The sequence below is a fragment of the Corythoichthys intestinalis genome, chromosome 4, assembly GCF_030265065.1.
Source record: "Corythoichthys intestinalis isolate RoL2023-P3 chromosome 4, ASM3026506v1, whole genome shotgun sequence".
Taxonomy (NCBI): Eukaryota; Metazoa; Chordata; class Actinopteri; order Syngnathiformes; family Syngnathidae; genus Corythoichthys; species Corythoichthys intestinalis.
The window spans coordinates 3,651,320-3,669,745 of NC_080398.1; the positions used below are offsets into that span (position 1 = coordinate 3,651,320).

The 18,426-nt window shown below is 35.4% G+C and overlaps 2 protein-coding genes across 3 annotated transcripts in view; one reads left to right on the forward strand and one right to left on the reverse strand.

Moving 5' to 3' along the window:
• LOC130915184 (atrial natriuretic peptide-converting enzyme-like) overlaps nt 1-7,172 on the forward strand; it is a 26,800-nt gene extending 19,628 nt beyond the window's left edge. For both annotated transcript variants that reach the window (XM_057835012.1, XM_057835011.1), the window contains 6 exons: nt 1,006-1,069; nt 1,145-1,188; nt 1,265-1,415; nt 3,716-3,829; nt 3,953-4,020; nt 6,404-7,172. In XM_057835012.1, the coding sequence (XP_057690995.1) occupies nt 1,006-1,069; nt 1,145-1,188; nt 1,265-1,415; nt 3,716-3,829; nt 3,953-4,020; nt 6,404-6,427 (465 nt within the window). In that variant the 3' untranslated portion in view covers nt 6,428-7,172. The remainder of the gene's footprint in view (nt 1-1,005; nt 1,070-1,144; nt 1,189-1,264; nt 1,416-3,715; nt 3,830-3,952; nt 4,021-6,403) is intronic.
• Nucleotides 4,075-17,130, reverse strand: LOC130915190 (sorcin-like). Its single transcript, XM_057835024.1, has 9 exons — nt 16,761-17,130; nt 15,310-15,363; nt 15,163-15,232; nt 11,686-11,729; nt 11,462-11,609; nt 7,408-7,521; nt 7,279-7,337; nt 7,188-7,210; nt 4,075-6,434 (listed from the first exon to the last, which is right to left on the reverse strand). Exons 1-9 carry the CDS (start codon nt 16,797-16,799, stop codon nt 6,431-6,433), a joined length of 555 nt encoding a protein of 184 aa, XP_057691007.1. The 5' UTR covers nt 16,800-17,130; the 3' UTR covers nt 4,075-6,430.
• Nucleotides 17,131-18,426: the final 1,296 nt, after the last annotated feature.

The window sequence follows — 18,426 nt, forward strand, 5'->3', positions numbered from 1 at the left end:
CACTGCAAGCTAGGCGCTAATAACGCACAGCTGCACCACTACCGTAGCGTCTCTCTCGCTTTTTGATTACGTAATTGCTGCATGAATTCCGATTTGAGAGACTGGACAGTACAGACCGCCGCGACAGTCTGGAAAAATGTGGCCCAGATCAGATTTGAACCACATACGAAAGTGACCCAGATCGGATTTGAAATGGTCCAGTTCAATGCGACTTGTCACGTTCAGACCGTCTTAAGTTAATGCCTCACTCGAGTCGGAAAAACACGAAAAAATCGGATTCGTGCATTAAGACCTGAAGTATGAACGTAGCCTTGTTCAAAATAAATGTATAATACCTGCTGTATTGGAGCGCATTAGGGACCAGTGCTACTTGGTGTTTTATTCAGCAATGACTACTGAGCTAAAGTCTAAGTTGGTCTAAGCTGTCTAAGTTTGTGGCCGCGGCAGCTTTTCTTCACGGCGTGCCTTTTCACAGAAGTTATCCTATCTGGTGACTAACCAAGCCTGGCATTCGGCATACGTCAGATAAGCAGTCGCCTGGATGAGGCGCCAAATGACTTTGGAGGGGGAAAAAAAAAATCAGGAAAAAGAAAACTCTCATGCTTTGCTACCCGAATGTTTTTTAACTTATCAAGTACATTTAAATATGCTACATACAAAAATATATATGATGGTAAATATTTTTAAAACAATGCAACAAATTAGGTTGTCATGCTGAGGTTGTGTTTTACATGCTGTTCCTGAACGCACCATGTGACAGATACTCTTCAAAGACAGACTAAAGAATATTAGGATGCCAAAAGTAAAGGGAATTAAGAGGTCGGAGAAAAGTATTAGGACAGAAAGAGATAATTTGGACAAAAGTATTGAAACATCAGGTTAGGCAAAAGTTTTGGGACAAAGAGAAAATATTGCATTTGGTTAAAAGTATTAGTACACAATCACAATGTAAAGTGAATGGAGGTTTATGTTTCTAATCGATGTTTGTGTTCTTGATCACAACAGATGCTGGATGCTAATGGCATAGTCGCCGCCCTGCTGGCTGGAGGCCACTCAGTTCGAGGAAAATGTGAGTCACTTCACATTTTTTCACTCGAAACGTATTTTTACACTCACTGTGACTATTTTTTCCCCCCAAATGAAGCGCTGACTATCAGGACCGCACGCTTGCTGCTGAAACTCGCAGATGTATCCTTTATGAATGACTGTTTATACTAATTTAAGTGTATGTAATATTCAAGTTTTCTGAACTGAGGAATTTCAGGCAGACCAATCAGGGGACCTGGACATGTTGGAGTACTTCAAACTGGATCACTACGTAGCGGCCGCCAGACGGGAATATGTGGATACCTACGAAAGGAGGCAGCCTCATTCTTTTACTCAGGCGAATATGAACGAGGCATTGGCTGTGAGGGGTATGGCTTTTTCTTTAGATTTGCGATACTTAAACACACCGCTAACTACCACAACATTTTGTGTTGTAGAAGTTAGTCCCAATGTATTTTAAGCCTATATTGCCAAAGTATCACATTTGATACACCTAAAATTTCATGATTTTGAGACTAATTCAGAATTTTGACATTTCTTTTTGAAAAAAAAAATGATGGATGCAAGTCAACACATGCATTTGTAGGTTCCATGAAAAAAAAAAAAAAACAGGATTTAGCAAGGGTTATAGATATCTGAGCGCTTATTACTAGGGCTGTCAAACGATTAAAATTTTTAATCGAGTTAATTACATCTTAAAAATTATTCATAATTAATCGTAATTAATCGCAATTCAAACCATCAATAAAATATGCCATATTTTTCTGTAAATTATTGTTGGAATGGAAAAATAAGACACAAGATGGATATATACATTCAACATACGGTACATAAGTACTGTAATTGTTTATTATAACAATAAATCAACAAGATGGCATTAACATTATTAACATTCTGTTAAAGCAATCCATGGATAGAAAGACTTGTAGTTCTTAAAAGATAAATGTTAGTACAAGTTATAGAAATTTTATATTAAAACCCCCTCTTAATGTTTTCGTTTAAATAAAATTTGTAAAATTGTCAATCAAAAAAATAAACTAGTAGCCCGCCATTGTTTATGTCAATAATTACACAATGCTCATGGGGGCTTTAGTCCGTAAAATCAGTCGCACCCAAGCGCCAGCAGAGGGCGACAAAACTCCAAAAAAACACAAGTAACATGTTGGCGTTGCACTTTGCTGTCATTTTAATCTGTTTGAGCGGGGCATGTGCGTTAATTGCGTCAAATATTTTAACGTGATTAATTTAAAAAATTAATTACCGCCCGTAATTAACGCGATAATTTTGACAGCCCTACTTATTACACATATTCATTTTGCCTTTTCTTTTTACAAATTTGAAAAAAAGTTTCATTAGGACCGTATTTTTCAAATTTTGGGGTTCTCTGATGATTGCTTCATATTGCTGGCATTAAAGGGTTAAGAACACTCGTTAACTCATTGTCTGGCATTGACGGGATGTCTAGCACCGTCAGTGGCATTGAAAGAGCACTTACAACTTACAACTTGTCCTCCCGGTTGAATTTCGACGTCTATAAACGTCAATGGCAGGCCAATGAGCGTTAAGAAATGAATTATTTGCATCGTCGACACCTTAATATAATCAAGTCTTTTTAATTTTTTTTTTTTTAGAATTTTCAGGAAAAAAAAAAAACAAAAAAACTGAACAATTCGGTGATTTTTAATTTGTACTATTTTAATCTTTAATCTTCTTAGACTTAATTTTTTAAAATGCTCTTGACCGCGGGTGTATATATAGTATATTTGAAATAAATATGAACTATAGAAATAACACTGTTTAACGAAACAAGAATATTTTAATAGTTTTTTTTAAATGCATGTTTGTCAATCATAGATGTTTGCATGTTTTATTTTATAATTATTGAAATGTATTCAACATACCATTTATATAAATTGTTAGCTACGAGTAAAACTAAAATTTTGTGCAATTTAAAATAAATCAAAATTGTCAAGGATTTATACATTTTACGTTCCCTCAACCACTTGCAGCGAGTGCACCTGCAATTACGCGGTTCCGCCAGACGATGGCATATTTCTCTCAATTTTATGGGCTGACCCCATACAATTTAACTGGATTTTATAAAACCTTTTTTAACCATGTTACATTAGCAGCACTATACAGGGGCTGGACAAAATAAAATAATGGAAACACGTAACATTTTGGCGTCATTATCATTGAACACAATTATTAAAGAATGGCATGAGGAACATTCTAATGAAGTTGAGCATCTCGTGTGGCTGGCACAATCCCCAGACCTCAATATTATCGAGCATTTATGGTCAGTTTTAGAGATTCAATTAGGACATGTCCAACGCCATCATCTCTAAAGGAGTTAGAGGGTATTTTAACTGAAGAATGGCTTAAAATTCCTTTGGAAACAATTCACAAGTTGCTCGAATCAATCCCTCGGAGAAGTGAGGCTGTAATTACCGCAAAAAGCAGACCTACACCATATAAAATTTGTTTTTGTTGATTTTTTAAAGGTGTTTGCATTATTTTGTCCAACCCCTGTACATTTCAAATAAACTACACTAAAATCCATTTTGAAATTTTCAGCAATTTACAAAATACAGATGCTCAAGACGTGACCCCTGCGGAACACCAAGCTCTCAAATTCAGTACTGTTTGCATGCATTTTTTGCCACAGGGTTTGAACTAGAAAGGGACAGCTTGATTACACTGTGGTTGGAGTACAGCAACCAAGGAAAGCTCGAGTACGACGAATTCATCGCTCTATTGACAAGATTGCAGATCCTTAAAGGTACCAAAATTTTTTCATACAAAAGGAGCGACACAGTCTCATTTAAAGTGTTTTCTTTTTATATGTTTAAAAGCCATTTGGTTGACTAAGACTGTTCCTGTTATTTATTTACTCTTCCAACAGATAGTTTCCACGCTAACCTTCTCAATTTGCCGTGCGACTGCAAAGTGGCCAGCTTCTCTTTCAAGCAGGTGCGTTTACTGTTGCACGACACTTCATTAGCTACTCATTTTTGATGGACAATGAAACTCGAGAGGCTTTCATGGAATAATATCTTTATTATTGTGGGTTGTTAGTACAATTTTACAGAGCCGCCCAGATGCCAGTGTAGAAAAAAAATATTTTCCATAGCTAATCTGTACCCACTTTCGTCATCTTTACCCACAATTTAGTAATATGTGGGTACCCACAATTTAGTAATATGAGGCTACAATATAGTAATTTGTACCCACAGTTTAGGCAACTGTACCAACAGTTTACTACTCTGTACCCACGGATTACTAGACTGTACCCACAGATGACTAAACTGTGGGTACAGATTACAAAACTGTATTTACAGATTACTAAACAGTGGGTACAGTTTAGTAATCTGCGGGTATAGTTTACTAAACGGTGGGTACAAATTACTAAACTGTACCCACAGATTACTAAACTGTTCCCACACATTACTAAACTGCGGGTGCAAATGACCAAACTGTTCCCATAGATGACTAAACTGTGAGTGCAGATTAGTTTATTAATCTGCACCCACAGTTTAGTCATCTGTACCCACAGTTTAGTGATCTGTACTCAAGGACAACTAAACTGTATCCACAGTTTAGTAATATTTACCCATAGTTTACTTCTCTGTATCCAAGGATTAATAAACTGTACACACAGTTTAGTAATCTGTGGGTATAGATTACTAAACTGTGGGTACAGTTTAGTAATCTATAGCCACAGATTACTAAACTGTACACAAAGATTACTAAACTGTGGGTACAGTTTATTAATTTGTGGGTGTATATTACTAAACTGTGGGTACAGATTACTAAACTGTATCCACAGATGACTAAATTGTAGATTGCTAAACTGTACCCACAGATTACTAAACTGTTCCCAGATTCCCACAGACTAAACTGTGGGTGCAGATTACTAACATTTAGTAATCTGTACCCACAGTTTAGTCATCTGTACTCACGGATAACTAAACTGTACCCACAGTTGAGTAATATGTACCCATAGTTTACTACTCTACAGATTACTAAACTGTACACACAGTTTTGTAATCTGTGGGTACGGATTACTAAACTGTACACACAGATTAATAAACTGTGGGTACAGTTTAGTAATCTGTGGCTGTATATTACTAAACTGTGGGTACAGATTACTAAACTGTACACACAGATTACTAAACTGTGGGTACAGTTTATTAATTCGTGGGTGTATATTACTAAACTGTGGGTACAGATGACTAAACTGTGGGTACTGTTTAGTTATCCGTGAGTACAGATGACTAAACTGTTGATGCAGATTACTGAACTGTTCCCACAGATTACTAAACTGTTCCCAGATTCCCACAGGTTCCCACAGACTAAACTGTAGGTGCAGATGACTAAAATTTAGTCATTTGTACCCACAGTTTAGTCATCTGTATCAATCTGCGAGTATAGATTGCTAAACTGTGGGTACAGTTTAGTAATCTGTGGGTGTAGATGACTAAACTGTAGGTACAAGTTACTAAACTGTACCCTCAGATTAGCTATGAATTTTTTTTCTACCCTGGCACCTGGGGGCACTGTACAATTTTGATAAAACACATACATTTTAAAATTGTGTATCTAATCTGAACATTGTGTTACAAACTAGAACTACTGGTCCCTTTTCATGCACTACTTTAGTGTTATATATATGTATATATATATTAGGGCTGCCAGTTTATCGATTCATCGATTATTACGAAAGGTCGACCGATTTATCAGCTGGCCGATACAAGTACTTTTTTCAAGATCGACAGATATCAGCCACTTTAATACGAAAACCTTTAGGTTTACTATTTAGGTGATCTTTTTTAATAAAGGTTTTGCCCACCTAGTTGCCATTGTTACAAAATTAATGGGCCGATACATTTATATCATGAGTATTTCAATTGCTTTCCATGATCGTGCTTTAAAAGAAAATATCGGTCTCAATTATCGGCTTCCAAATTTGGATGAACTTTTTTTGTTTTCGAAAAATCTGTATCATCATCGGCCTTTGCAAATCCCATATCGGTCGACTTCTAATTATTAACTCTTCGGTTGGGAGGGTTAGCATTCATTCGTCCATTCACTGTCAACCCTCCCACTTCAAATGGATTGGATGTCGACTTGTGACGAACTCACTTAAAGAGTTTCAATTTAGTTTTTAAAACCTGCATGATTGGACGTCTATCATCGTCAATCAGGACTTAATCGGCAACTCTTTTGAGACGTTGTTGACGAAAAATCGTTCAAATTCTCGTGTTCAGCACATAAGCCGATTTGTCGACCCGTTGCAAAAATCATAATTTTGGCAGCCCTAATAAATACCAAAATATTTTTTTTCTCCTTCCAGTTCATGAAGTCCGCCGTTGTCTGAAGATCAGCTGGAACCAACAAATTTAGTAATAGCACCTTTGGATTTTTTTTCAAAACTATTTTTAAAAAATCTACATATGTGTATACATAGATTATAAACATGTTGAAATACATTGAAAGAGCACAATAGTGCTGTACGATATGACGATATTAATAGCCAAAACATTGTAAAGCTTTTGAAATTTAATATGTCTGTTGTCATTGTCGCCCTAAATAGACCTGTTTCAGCAATTTACATTGTGTTCCACAGAGGGCGCCCTTACTGTTACGGTTCCTTTTTAGCCCTTAAAAAAAACCCGATTCCGATCCTCTGAAAAATGGCGCGATCATCCCAACTTGATCGGATCAGGGACAAACTGTGCCACTTCTGTATATCTTGGATAGTTTTAGGTTGCATTGCCACGCATTACATTCAACAATGGTGGCAGGTCAATTTAAAGTCAATTCATAAATTGAGTAGGAGATACATTGCCGCAATTCTTGAAATTTATTTTACCATAGCATATCAATATCGTGATATAAAATGGCCATAATCTTGACAGATTTTTTTTTTTTTTTCATATCGCACAGCACTAGTACACAAGCATTAATGTCAATGAAGAGTAAAAAATAGTGGTAACTTAGGCAAATATTGATTTCACAGCTGAACTACCAAAGTCAAATATTTCTGTTTTTGAACTTTGAAAGTTCCGCTGTAATGTAATTGGAATAAAAATGAGTCTACGCATTAAAAAAATATAAAAAGATGTCTTGTTCCTCACATGCTCATGGTCACTTGGATGAACTAGACAGTGGAAAAAAACAGTTGTTATTATTGGGTTCTATACAATTAATGCATCACGCTGTACTTACGTCGTCATACTGGAAGGTGGCGCTGCCATTTTGTGACGTGTCACGGCGTCGGAATTGATCTATAAGCACACACATTGTGAATAGCTATGCTTTATATCCAAAAGAATAAGAGGTTTGATGGACTCCTACCGGTTAAGGCGCGAAGTCGAACGCAACAGCACACAAAATCATCGAAAGGGATTCTTCCGTTGACGCCGTAGCGCTTCATGACCATGTTCATCCCGTTAGGACTCAGGTTGTAACCTGCACAAAAAGCAAGTTGTTAAGTCTTCGTCTGCCGTCAACGGCAAGGGTTGGCAGTAGGGTTGTTCCGATCATGTTTTTTTCCTCCCGATCCGATCCCGATCGTTTTAGTTTGAGTACCTGCCGATCCCGATATTTCCCGATCGCTTTTTTTTTTGCTCCCGATTCAATTCCAATCATTCCCGATAATTTTTCCCGATCATATACATTTTGGCAATGCATTAAGAAAAAAATGAATAAAACTCGGACGAATATATACATTCAACATACAGTACATAAGTACTGTATTTGTTTATTATGACAATAAATCCTCAAGATGGCACTTACATTATTAACATTCTTTCTGTGAGAGGGATCCACGGATAGAAAGACTTGTGACTTTGTGTATTGTGACTAAATATTGCCATCTAGTGTATTTGTTGAGCTTTCAGTAAATGATACTGTAGCCCTGCCCAAATGCATGATGGGAAGTGGAACCATGACTGTGTGCAGTGCACCAATTGATATATCTTCTCTGCATTGGGAAATAATTACAAGGTGTTAAAACAAAGATCAATTGCGACTTTGCTTCCCCACATTGCTTCCCATGGTATTTCTAATCATAGGGAGAGGGATTGCAAGGTTTTAGCCAATTAAAGAACGGCTTCAAAGGCTGCCAAAATTCATTCTACTCGGTATGCACTGCCTATTATCTCTTTATATAGGTAAAGCGGCATCGTAACAGATTGAGCGTTACAATGAGTGAGAGGGTCGTGCAGCGTATATAATAATAGCGTTAAATATTTTAACGTGACACATTTTTTAATAAATTAATTGCCGCCATTATTGGGATATTTTTGATAACCCTACATTAAGCCTAAACTAAAGAGTCTGGATGAGTGTAACATATTATGTCTGTAACGTTAAATGCAATTAGAAAACGATTTAGTTCAAATATGCTGTATATATATTAAAAAAAGGCATGGCCGATATTTTTTTGCCGATTCCGATACTTTGAAAATGACGTGATCAGACCCGATCGATCGGCGACATCTCTAGTTGGCAGTGACCTTTTTATGCCGTTGAAGAAGATAACTCTAACTTAAATACATGTAGGCTCTAATAAACCACAATTGTTCTCTTGTACTAAAATATGTTGTTAGAAACACATAAAATGTTAAATTAATGGCAATATTTTATAATATTTAGTACATATTTGACCGTTACTTGGCGCCATGGTTTGCGGGCTCACAGTGATGACATAATTGGGATCTTTCCAAATGTGTAGCGTGTTCAACAATTGCTTATTGCTGCCTAAACTCGCGAAGTAAAATGCCATGATGTGCTGCTTTCGGATGCAATTTCCAGTCCAATGGAAACAAGGGGAGTGAAGTGAGTGGTCAAGGTGGAATTATTATTTTTGAGTGAATAAATAGACATAAGTGGAAGCTTCTCCCCCTTTTTGGGGCCTTTATGCACGTATCCTACCCACCACGCGTTACAACTGGCGCCCAAACATTTTTCCTGGATCCTCAGTCAAGTAAGGGATCTGTCTATTTTCTGGATCCGACGGTCCCACCGAGTCTGCAATATTGGTTTCGGATCTGTCAATTTTTTTGATATTCGGTCCCACAGCGGCTTTTCGGATCAGTCTATTTTGTGGAATCGACGGCCGGATCGCTGGCTGCAACATTACCATGGGATCGGTCTAATTCCTGGATCTTCGAGTGAGTAAAAAACACGGATTTAAATTACAATTGCTATCTTTTTTGTTGACTATTCTTCGTGGGAGTTTTCCCCAAATCATACTAAATAATTAAAGCACTATGGCACGCTACAGTGACGACAGTGACTCTGACGTGGACCTTACAACAATGTTGGAGTTCGTCAGGGAACACGTATTTGCGTACTGCTGAGCTACAGAGAGAAGAGTGGCAAGGTGGAAATATTATTTTTTGTGAATAAATGTGCATAAGTGGAAGCGTCTCCCCTTTTTGGTACATTTGTACACGTATCCTAGCTACCACGCGTTACAATGTACAGGACATGGATTACACAAGGTGTGCTCTTTGGCCTGTACTGTATGTAAAGCACACGACAGCTCTGGATGCTAACAATCTACATACCGGTAATTATATTGGGATAAGTTTGAAAACGCAATATGCTTACCTTGAATATCTGCTAATAAAACCGGAGTTCCCAACAGCACTCTCTCGCTCTGTTGCCATTGAGACTCACTAGCAGCGAGTGCATCACCAGTTTTGCCCAACTTTTGTCTTATCAGGTATTTGCCGCACGCATTTTTCCCTGAACCTTGTCTTGTGAACGACCGACAGTGCTGTCCTGCTCTTAACTTTTTCGATCTGGTTCAAATAGGAAGGGTAGAACTGACGACATGTGGGGAAAGCTAACGAGTGACACGCTGGAATTTCGGCAACGGGCCCGGTGACGTCACGCACTGCGACATAACAAGAATGCCGACCTATCACTTAAAATAATTTTAGAAACTTTATTAAAACAAAAACATTAAGAGGAGTTTTAATATGAAATTATTATAACTCATGTTAACATTTATCTTTTAAGAATTACTTGTCTTAAAAATAGAGGATCACTTTGAGTACAACCACCCAAACATTCATAGGATTTCAGATATATCTCATATAGTTATATATTGATATATATTAATATCTCAAAAACGAAAGCAGCACAAACAATTGTAGTGCTGCAACAATGAATCGATTCATTCGTTTAGAAAAAAATTCAAATTCAATTTTGCTGCTTCGATGATTTGTGTAAGGAGAGTGGGATTGTTATGCTTTGTTTGAAAGTGTTGCATTTAGTTTTATTGGTTTAGGAAGATACACTGCCCTCTGGTGGCAACAGTGAATATGACATAACTCGTCCAAGCTGAATCCAGCTGCTCCCGGTTCTGGCCAACATTAGGCTTTAAGTTTTTGTTTGAGCTAATATGTTTGTTCATGCATTTGTAATTTAGTTTTTATAGTGTATTTAGACTTTGTTGTGGGAATATGTGTCTGTTAAAAAAAATGTTAGCACTTTATAGCATTTAAGCTAGCAGACGTTTGCGATGCAAGTTTACTACGATCAAATAAAATTTACATATCAATTTGACTAGACATTTAAACTCCATATTTTCTTATATCATTTGATGCTAAGCTAGAGTACTTTACTTTTATTTTTTATTATATTTATTGTTTTATTTAGCATTCGCATTTAATTCTTTTTTGAAAGTGCAATCATGGCACCAATTGATGTGCAAGTAAACAAAAATGTTAATACATCATTTGTTTTAAATCTCCCTGAATTATTCTGCAACGCATTAATTGTTTGTTATCTGATTACTTGATTAATCGAACTAACTCATCCATCCATTAATCGATTACTTAAATAATCGTAATCAGCAGCTCTAAACGATTTACACAATTTATAGCCATTTTTAATCAAAATGGGGGGCTGGTTGACCTCAGACTGACCTATAAAAGAATTGTTAATACCTCAAAAACGATGGCAGCACAAACGAAAATTTTTTCAGCACAAACGAATGACATCATTTTTATAAATTTGCGTCTGATGGGGGGGCCAACTTCACGGAGGTAAAAAAAAAAAAAACAAGTTTGACACCCCTGATCTAGACCACAAACATACAGACAGGACTGAATACATAACCTCCTGTATGTTTCAAGTACTAGCGGAGGTATTGAGAAAAAAAAAAGGAAGTGTTTTTGGTTGTTTTTTTGTCTTGGCAAATGTATTTGGACACCAACAGGAAATTGAAATGAATTCCGGACAAAAGTATTAGGACACATACAAGAATCATGTGGTTTTCTCTTAAGTATTAGGGCATAAAATTAAATTTGAACGAAATTACGAGTATCACGAAACATACACTATATTAAAAAAATGAAGTAAATAGCATTATTTTTATTCATGTAATACATACCCAGAGATCTGATAGCCTGTTGCATCTCCTGACCTTCAACCGTCCCACTCCGATCGCGGTCAAAGGACATGAAAAGGTTCTTCCAGGCATTCAAGGCTTGCCACAGGTCTTTAAACTCGGTGAAGCCCATGGTGCCAGACATGTCTCGCTGTCACCGCTTGTCAAGGATTACTACTTTCACTCTATTTAGCTTGTATATTGTTTAAAAATATTAGCAAGGATACGTCCAGCATGTTGATCATCAGTCTGCAGGTGTCCATGTTGAAGGCTGAGTTGAAAAAAAAAAAAATAGACCATGGATTGTTAAATTGTAGCCCACAATATGGATATTTACTATAACCAGGGGTGAATGTTAGCGAATGTTTTGTTAATTTATGTTAGTTATTTATAGCTTTATTTAACTTTAAAAAGTCAAATGTTTACATTATCTTCAATTTCAATGTGTCATATGTGTTGCGTTGTGTTAGGTTTCGTGTTGTGTTGTTTCGTATTGTGTTTCGTGTAGGGTTGTTCCGATCATATTTTTTTGCTTCCGATCCGGATCGTTTTAGTTTGAGTATCTGCCGATCCAGATATTTCCCGATCCAATTGCTTTTTTTTTTTGCAACCGATTCAATTCCAATCATTCCCGATAATTTTTCCCGATCATATACATTTTGGCAATGCATTAAGAAAAAAATGTATAAAACTCGGACGAATATATACATTCAACATACAGTACATAAGTACTGTATTTGTTTATTATGACAATAAATCCTCAAGATGGCATTTACATTATTAACAGTCTTTCTGTGAGAGGGATCCACGAATAGAAAGACTTGTGACTTTGTATATTGTGTCTAAATATTGCCATCTAGTGTATTTGTTGAGCTTTCAGTAAATGATACTGTAGGCATGCCCAAATGCATGATGGGAAGTGGAACCATGACTGTGCGTAGTGCTACCAATTAGAGCTGAAACGAGTACTCGAGCAACTCGAGTAACTCGAGTTTAAAAACTGATCCGAGTAATTTTATTCACCTCGAGTAATCGTTTATTTTGACAGCTCTAAGCATCACGTTTTGCTCGGACTACTTTTAATGCGGGACAACGCGCTGTCACGTGCGGAGAGGAAGAAGGAAAAAAAAAAAAACTTACTGCAGCCGACAGCCGCCACAAACGACGCCGACGTTGCTAAATACTAGCCCGCACGATGCTACGTTGGTACAGGTAGCGTCTGATGCGTCTCATAGAGATCACATGTATGTTGAACTAGATGAACATTGACAGACTCTGCTGCGTCTGGGCAGCGTTAGTAAACAGCCGCCATCTTAAAGCAGTAGAGCGCTAAGCGCTAATAAATAAGATTAACGTTACTGTCGCTACTAGCTCACGTAACGTTAGCCCTGCGGAGGGCTAGGTTTCAATTAATTATGACCACTGTCGATGCGTGGCTAACGTGTCTTACATACAGGCTTTAACATAACATAGCATTGTGGAGTGATGAGGGTGTAAAATAAAAACTTAATCATGCTAACTATCAATTTTAGCTCAGTAGTCATTGCTGGATAAAACACCAAATAGCACTGGTCCCTAATGTGCTCCAATACAGCCTGTATCATACATTTATTTTGAACACTGCAAAAACTCAAAATCCTATCAGGACTTACAGTTTAGACTAACTTAAAACTTAACTAGAACTTAAAAATGGCTTGACACAAAGAGAAATTCAATTGAAACTCGTGGGGGGAAAAAATCCTAACTTTTAAGTGATGTGTGTTATCAAGCGTAACGGCATTTTTAGGTAAGATATATATATATATTTTTTAATAAGATCTAAAAGTTTTTTGAGTGAAAGCAGTGAATTAGTCTTTTTTTTTTTATTCTAGTTACATCTGAGATGCAATTGTTAGCTGTTTTCAACAATATACATCGAAAATAAAGACATTGATTGACTGAAAATGGTTCAAGATTAGATGAAATGTCTTGTTTTCTCATGTATATTTATAATTGCTCTTCACCTAGAAATATATTTGTTTTATCCGATTACTCGATTAATCGATAGAATTTTCAGTCGATTACTCGATTACTAAAATATTCGATAGCTGCAGCCCTACTACCAATGGATATATCTTCTCTGAGTTGGGAAATAACATAAGGTGTTAAGAAAAAGATCAATTACTATCTTGCTTCCCCACATTGCTTCCCATGATATTTCTAATCGTAGGGAGAGGGATTGTAAGGCTCTAGCCAATTAAAAAAAGGCTCCAAAGACTGCCTAACATTCACTCTACTCATTTTACGCTGCCTTTTATCTCTCTAAATAGATAAAACAGCGTCATTACAGATAGAGCGCGCCAATGCGTGAGTGGGTCGTGCAGCGCATGTATTAATTGCGTTAAATTTATTAATGTGATACATTTTTTAAGAAATTAATTACCGCCGTTATCGGGTTAAATTTGATAACTCTACCTTAAGCCTAAACTCAAGACTCTGGATGAGTGTAACATATTATGTCTGTAACGTTAAATACAATTAGAAAACGATTTAATTAAAAAATAGGCGTGGCCGATATTTTTTTGCCGATTCCGATACTTTGAAAATGACGTGATCGGACCCGATCGTTCAGCATCCCGAGTTTTGTGTTATGTTACGTGTTATGTTGTGTTATGTTTCGTGTTGTGTGTTGTATTGTTTTACGTTTTGTGTTGTGTTTTGTGTTGTTTCATGTGGTGTTTTGGGTTGTCATGTTGTTTTGTGTTATGTTTTTCTTGTTGTTTTGTGTGATCATGTTGCTTTTTGTTGTCATGTTTTGTGTTGTTTTGTTATGTTCCGTGTTGTCATGTTGTTTTTTTGTGTTATGTTTTGTGTTGTGTTATGTTTCGTGTTGTGTTTTGTATTGTTACATTTTGTATTGTTTTATATTTTATGTTGTGTTTTGTTTTTTCGTGTGTTTTGTGTTGTCATGCTGTTTTGTGTTGTTTTTCTTGTTGTTTCGTGTTGTCATGTTGTTTTTTGTGTTATATTTTGTGTTGTGTTATTATGTTTTGTTTTGTATTGTGTCGTATTGTGTTGTTATATTTCGTGTTATGTTCCCTGCTGTTTTGTGTTGTTTTGTTAAGTGTTGTCATGTTTGTGTTGTTTTTTGTTGTCATGTTTTGTTTTGTCATGTCGGTTTGTGCTGTTATGTGTTGTTTTGTGTTATGTTGTTTTGTTTTGCATTATTATATTTTGTGTTGTTACGTTTTGTGTGGGGCTCTGTTTTGTGTTTTTTTTAAGTTGTTTTATGTTGTCTTTAGTTATGTTTTAAGCTATGTTTTATGTTATGTGTATAAATACTCACTCAAGGTCCAAATTACAACAACACAATACAAGGAAAAAAACCCAAAACAAGTGTGTTTTAAAGTAGTGAAAATTGAGGATTCACATTTAGATATGTGGAAATGAGGGGAAAAATGTACTTGTGTTGTTTTTTAACTGTTTCTCGTGTATGCCTTGTTACATGAAGTAGCCTAATGCACGTAGACATGTTTTGTTTTATTCTGTTATAGGTATTATTGTGCCAAAATCAGTTTTCTTTGCATTTCAATAGTTTAAGGAGGTTTTAAAAAATAAATAAATAAAATTCTGGGTCCGTGGCAACCTTCATGTCAGGGAGTTCCGACTTCCGGGGCAAGAATTCTAGCCACTTTCACCCCAGACTATAACTATATATTTCATACGTTGGTAAGTGCCAGAGATGCCAGACTGAGTGAGGCATCGTTGTAGCTCGTCTGCAGAGATTTGCCCATCCTACCAAAACATAAGAAAACAATAGTGAACATTGATTTGATCAACAATTTCGACTATTGAATTCAATTTAAACTTACTTGCCCGGCAACTGCTGCAAAGTAGCCATAGAGAGGATCCTGCTGCTGTGGCGGCTGCAAAATATTTTTTGTATATTTTTAAAAGCATGGATGGAAATTGAAAAAACATGCCATAAAAGTGTCAGGTTAAAAATGAATGATTTCAAAAAATATTATGATACAGAATTTTGAAGTTTGTGATAGAATAAATACATTTACACAAATATATATGGGAAAAAAACGTTTCAAGATTTGTTAAAAAGTATGACGTAAAGACAACGAAATATAAAAACATTTTGAATTTAAGTAAATTAAAAAACAGATTAAAAAAAAAAGACATTTTAATGTTTATTAAATTGAGAAAAAAAATAATTAAAGAATATCCTTGAAAGAAAAAACGTTTTTTGAAGGGTATTTAAATTAAAAATATATCCTAAAATTGAAAGACACTTAAAGAGTAAATTAAAAAAAAAATAATAATAATAATAATACGATATAAATGCATAAAAACATTTATACAATATTTGTAAGTGAAAATGTATTTTGAATAAATATTTTAGTTTATCTTAAATATAAAAATTAGGTACTTACCATGACAAAAACTAATTTTAATGGTTGAACACTGTAAAATTAATAGTAAATCCACAGAAAATTTCTGGTAGAATTAAAAAAAAAAAAAAATTTAATAACAAAACACACAATTATATATATATAACATACAATATACAAAATATACAAAACATTTCCCGCTTTCTAAATTAAAAAAAAAAAAATGAATACATGGTCATTAAAATATTTGTAAAAAACTTGAACATGAAAACATTTTGAATAATTAATTTATCTTAAATGTAAAAATTGGATCCATTGATAATAAAAAAAAACAAAAACTTTTTTATCGGTTAAATACTGCAAATCTAATAATAAATCATCAGAAAAATAGATCCGGAATATTAAAAAATAAAAATAAAAAAATTAATAACAAAACACTCGTTCAAGGATTGTTTTCTCCCACAAAAGCGATTGAACACATTTCAAACCGCACTTCTAAAACTTAAATTACGTTAACCTTTCTATACAGTACATTGGGCGTGTCGAACAAAACTACAGCTCCAATTTCATCGATTAAAATGATTGACCACTATTGTTAAATCCACTTTTAATAATCTGGAATGTGATTATATATGAGAAGAACCTGTGGAATTGTTTACAGAGCTACTAATTCAATCAAATTAGGTTTCTTATCTTCAAACAAGCATGACTTTTTGCATGAAATTTGATTAATTTCAGGTAATATCAATTAAGTCGTTACATAAAGTGACATTTTATTCCTACTTTTTTTTTATTTGAGTATATATTCTTCTCCAAAATCAATGTAATCCACTTCCGCGCACCCCCTCGCACCGGCCTCTCACAGTCCGGGGAACGAAGCCCTTTTTTCGGCCGCATTTCCTCCAACCCTCGCCCCTTCTTACCATGCCTCCCGGAGCTGCACCGTATCCCGCGTAGGCCATTTTCCAACCTGGATTTTTAACCAAACTATTCCAAACGTGGACGTTGATCGGAAATGGCGTGATGGTGGATTGTAAAAGGAATTCTTTGCAAAGTTATTCTCTGCTCCTCCCACCAGTTTATCGCTACTAATTTCTTATTTTCCGGTTTTGTTAGAACACGAGCAACCACCAATCACAAGCTAGCTTCGGTTTTTTTTCGTCGAGGGCGTGTCGGTAAACGTGCAAAAAACGTCGGAGATGCAATTTAACACTCGAATAAATGAAGATTTAAAATTACAGCAGGTTAAAAGTGAACACCTAGACAAGATGAATGCGAGAAATGCTGTAAAAGTAATTTAATTAGTTTAAAGAACATCACGTCCTTTATGTAACATTGGGATTGGTCGGGACTGACCACCTGACCTGTAAGTCAGCTATCTTCCTCTAGATGGCGTGCTGACTAAACAAATGTATTCACAAACACGAAGAAGACATTCTAGCTGTGTTGCTACTAAACATGGCTACCAACACAAGTTAAACCGTGTTGGAATTGGTCGATTTTTTGTCTTTTTTTGGACCTGTTGACACAAAAATGTCAGACTTTACGGAAAACACAACCCTCCAGCAACGAACGCAACTCCTAGTGGAGTTAATAGATTTTACCAAAAAATGCAACGAGCAAATACAAGGTATGTACGACGCACTTGGATGGACGCCGGACACAGACAGAGCGAAGGTAATTTTTATTATTTAATAATAATAGAGTATGTTTGTGTATTTTTGTTATTTTCATCTAAATATTTAACTCGCTGACTGAATTTGATGCGTTAATTTAAAAAAAAAAATCTCTGTATTTTAACTTGTGGCTCGCGGGCTAGATGTGGGCTGGCACTTCATTCGGTGTGGCCCGTAAAAGTCACTGTGTATCAATCTCATGATTTTTTTTTTTTTTTTTTTTTTTTTTTTTTTTAGAAATTTTTGCTAAAATAAAATTTAAATACAATTTTTGTTATGGTCAATTAAAGATTGACGGCTACAGAAATCAGAATATTTACTGTTTCTCCCCTTTTTAAAGACAATCAATAAAGAAGTTCAAAATATTCATCAATGAAAGAATATTTACTTTTTGGTCCTTTTCTGTATTAAAAATTAAAGTAAGAATATTTACTGTTTTGCCCCCACTTTTTAATGAAAAACAAAATAGATAAAATAAAAATATTATTGTATTTTTTTTTTTAATTCAACAACAAAAAAATGGAAATCATTAAATATGGAGTGTTTTCTCTACAAGTTGACCGATATGGGATTTTCAAATGCCGATACCGATATCTAAAAAAAATTTTTTCCAGCCGATTGCCAATATCCAAAGCATATTTTGTAAAATGATATTTGAGGCAGATTTTTTTTTTTTAAAGCATGTAGATTATAATGGCATTTTTATGATTATGCACACTCGTACATAATTAAACCCACCAGGACATCACAACAACATGTCAACAAGTTTAAGAGGATGCTAGCCATGCTAAAGCTAATGCTAATGAGAATGCTACGTTAACGCTATAAGTTACATTTAGAGTGAAAGGATCACTCAGTAAACACCTGAAAAGGCTAAAGAAACATTGCATATACTCTCATGCAAGATAAAAAA

What these genes read in the sequence shown, in the direction of transcription:
- LOC130915190 (XM_057835024.1), bottom strand. Translation starts at nt 16,799, where the DNA reads ATGGCCTACGCGGGATACGGTGCAGCTCCGGGAGGCATG. An exon ending in GTGCAGCTCCGGGAGGCATG is followed by an intron (nt 15,364 to 16,760) that starts GTAAGAAGGGGC and finishes AATATTTTGCAG; the next exon opens with CCGCCACAGCAGCAGGATCC. An exon ending in CATCTCTGGCACTTACCAAC is followed by an intron (nt 11,730 to 15,162) that starts GTATGAAATATA and finishes TTTTCAACTCAG; the next exon opens with CCTTCAACATGGACACCTGC.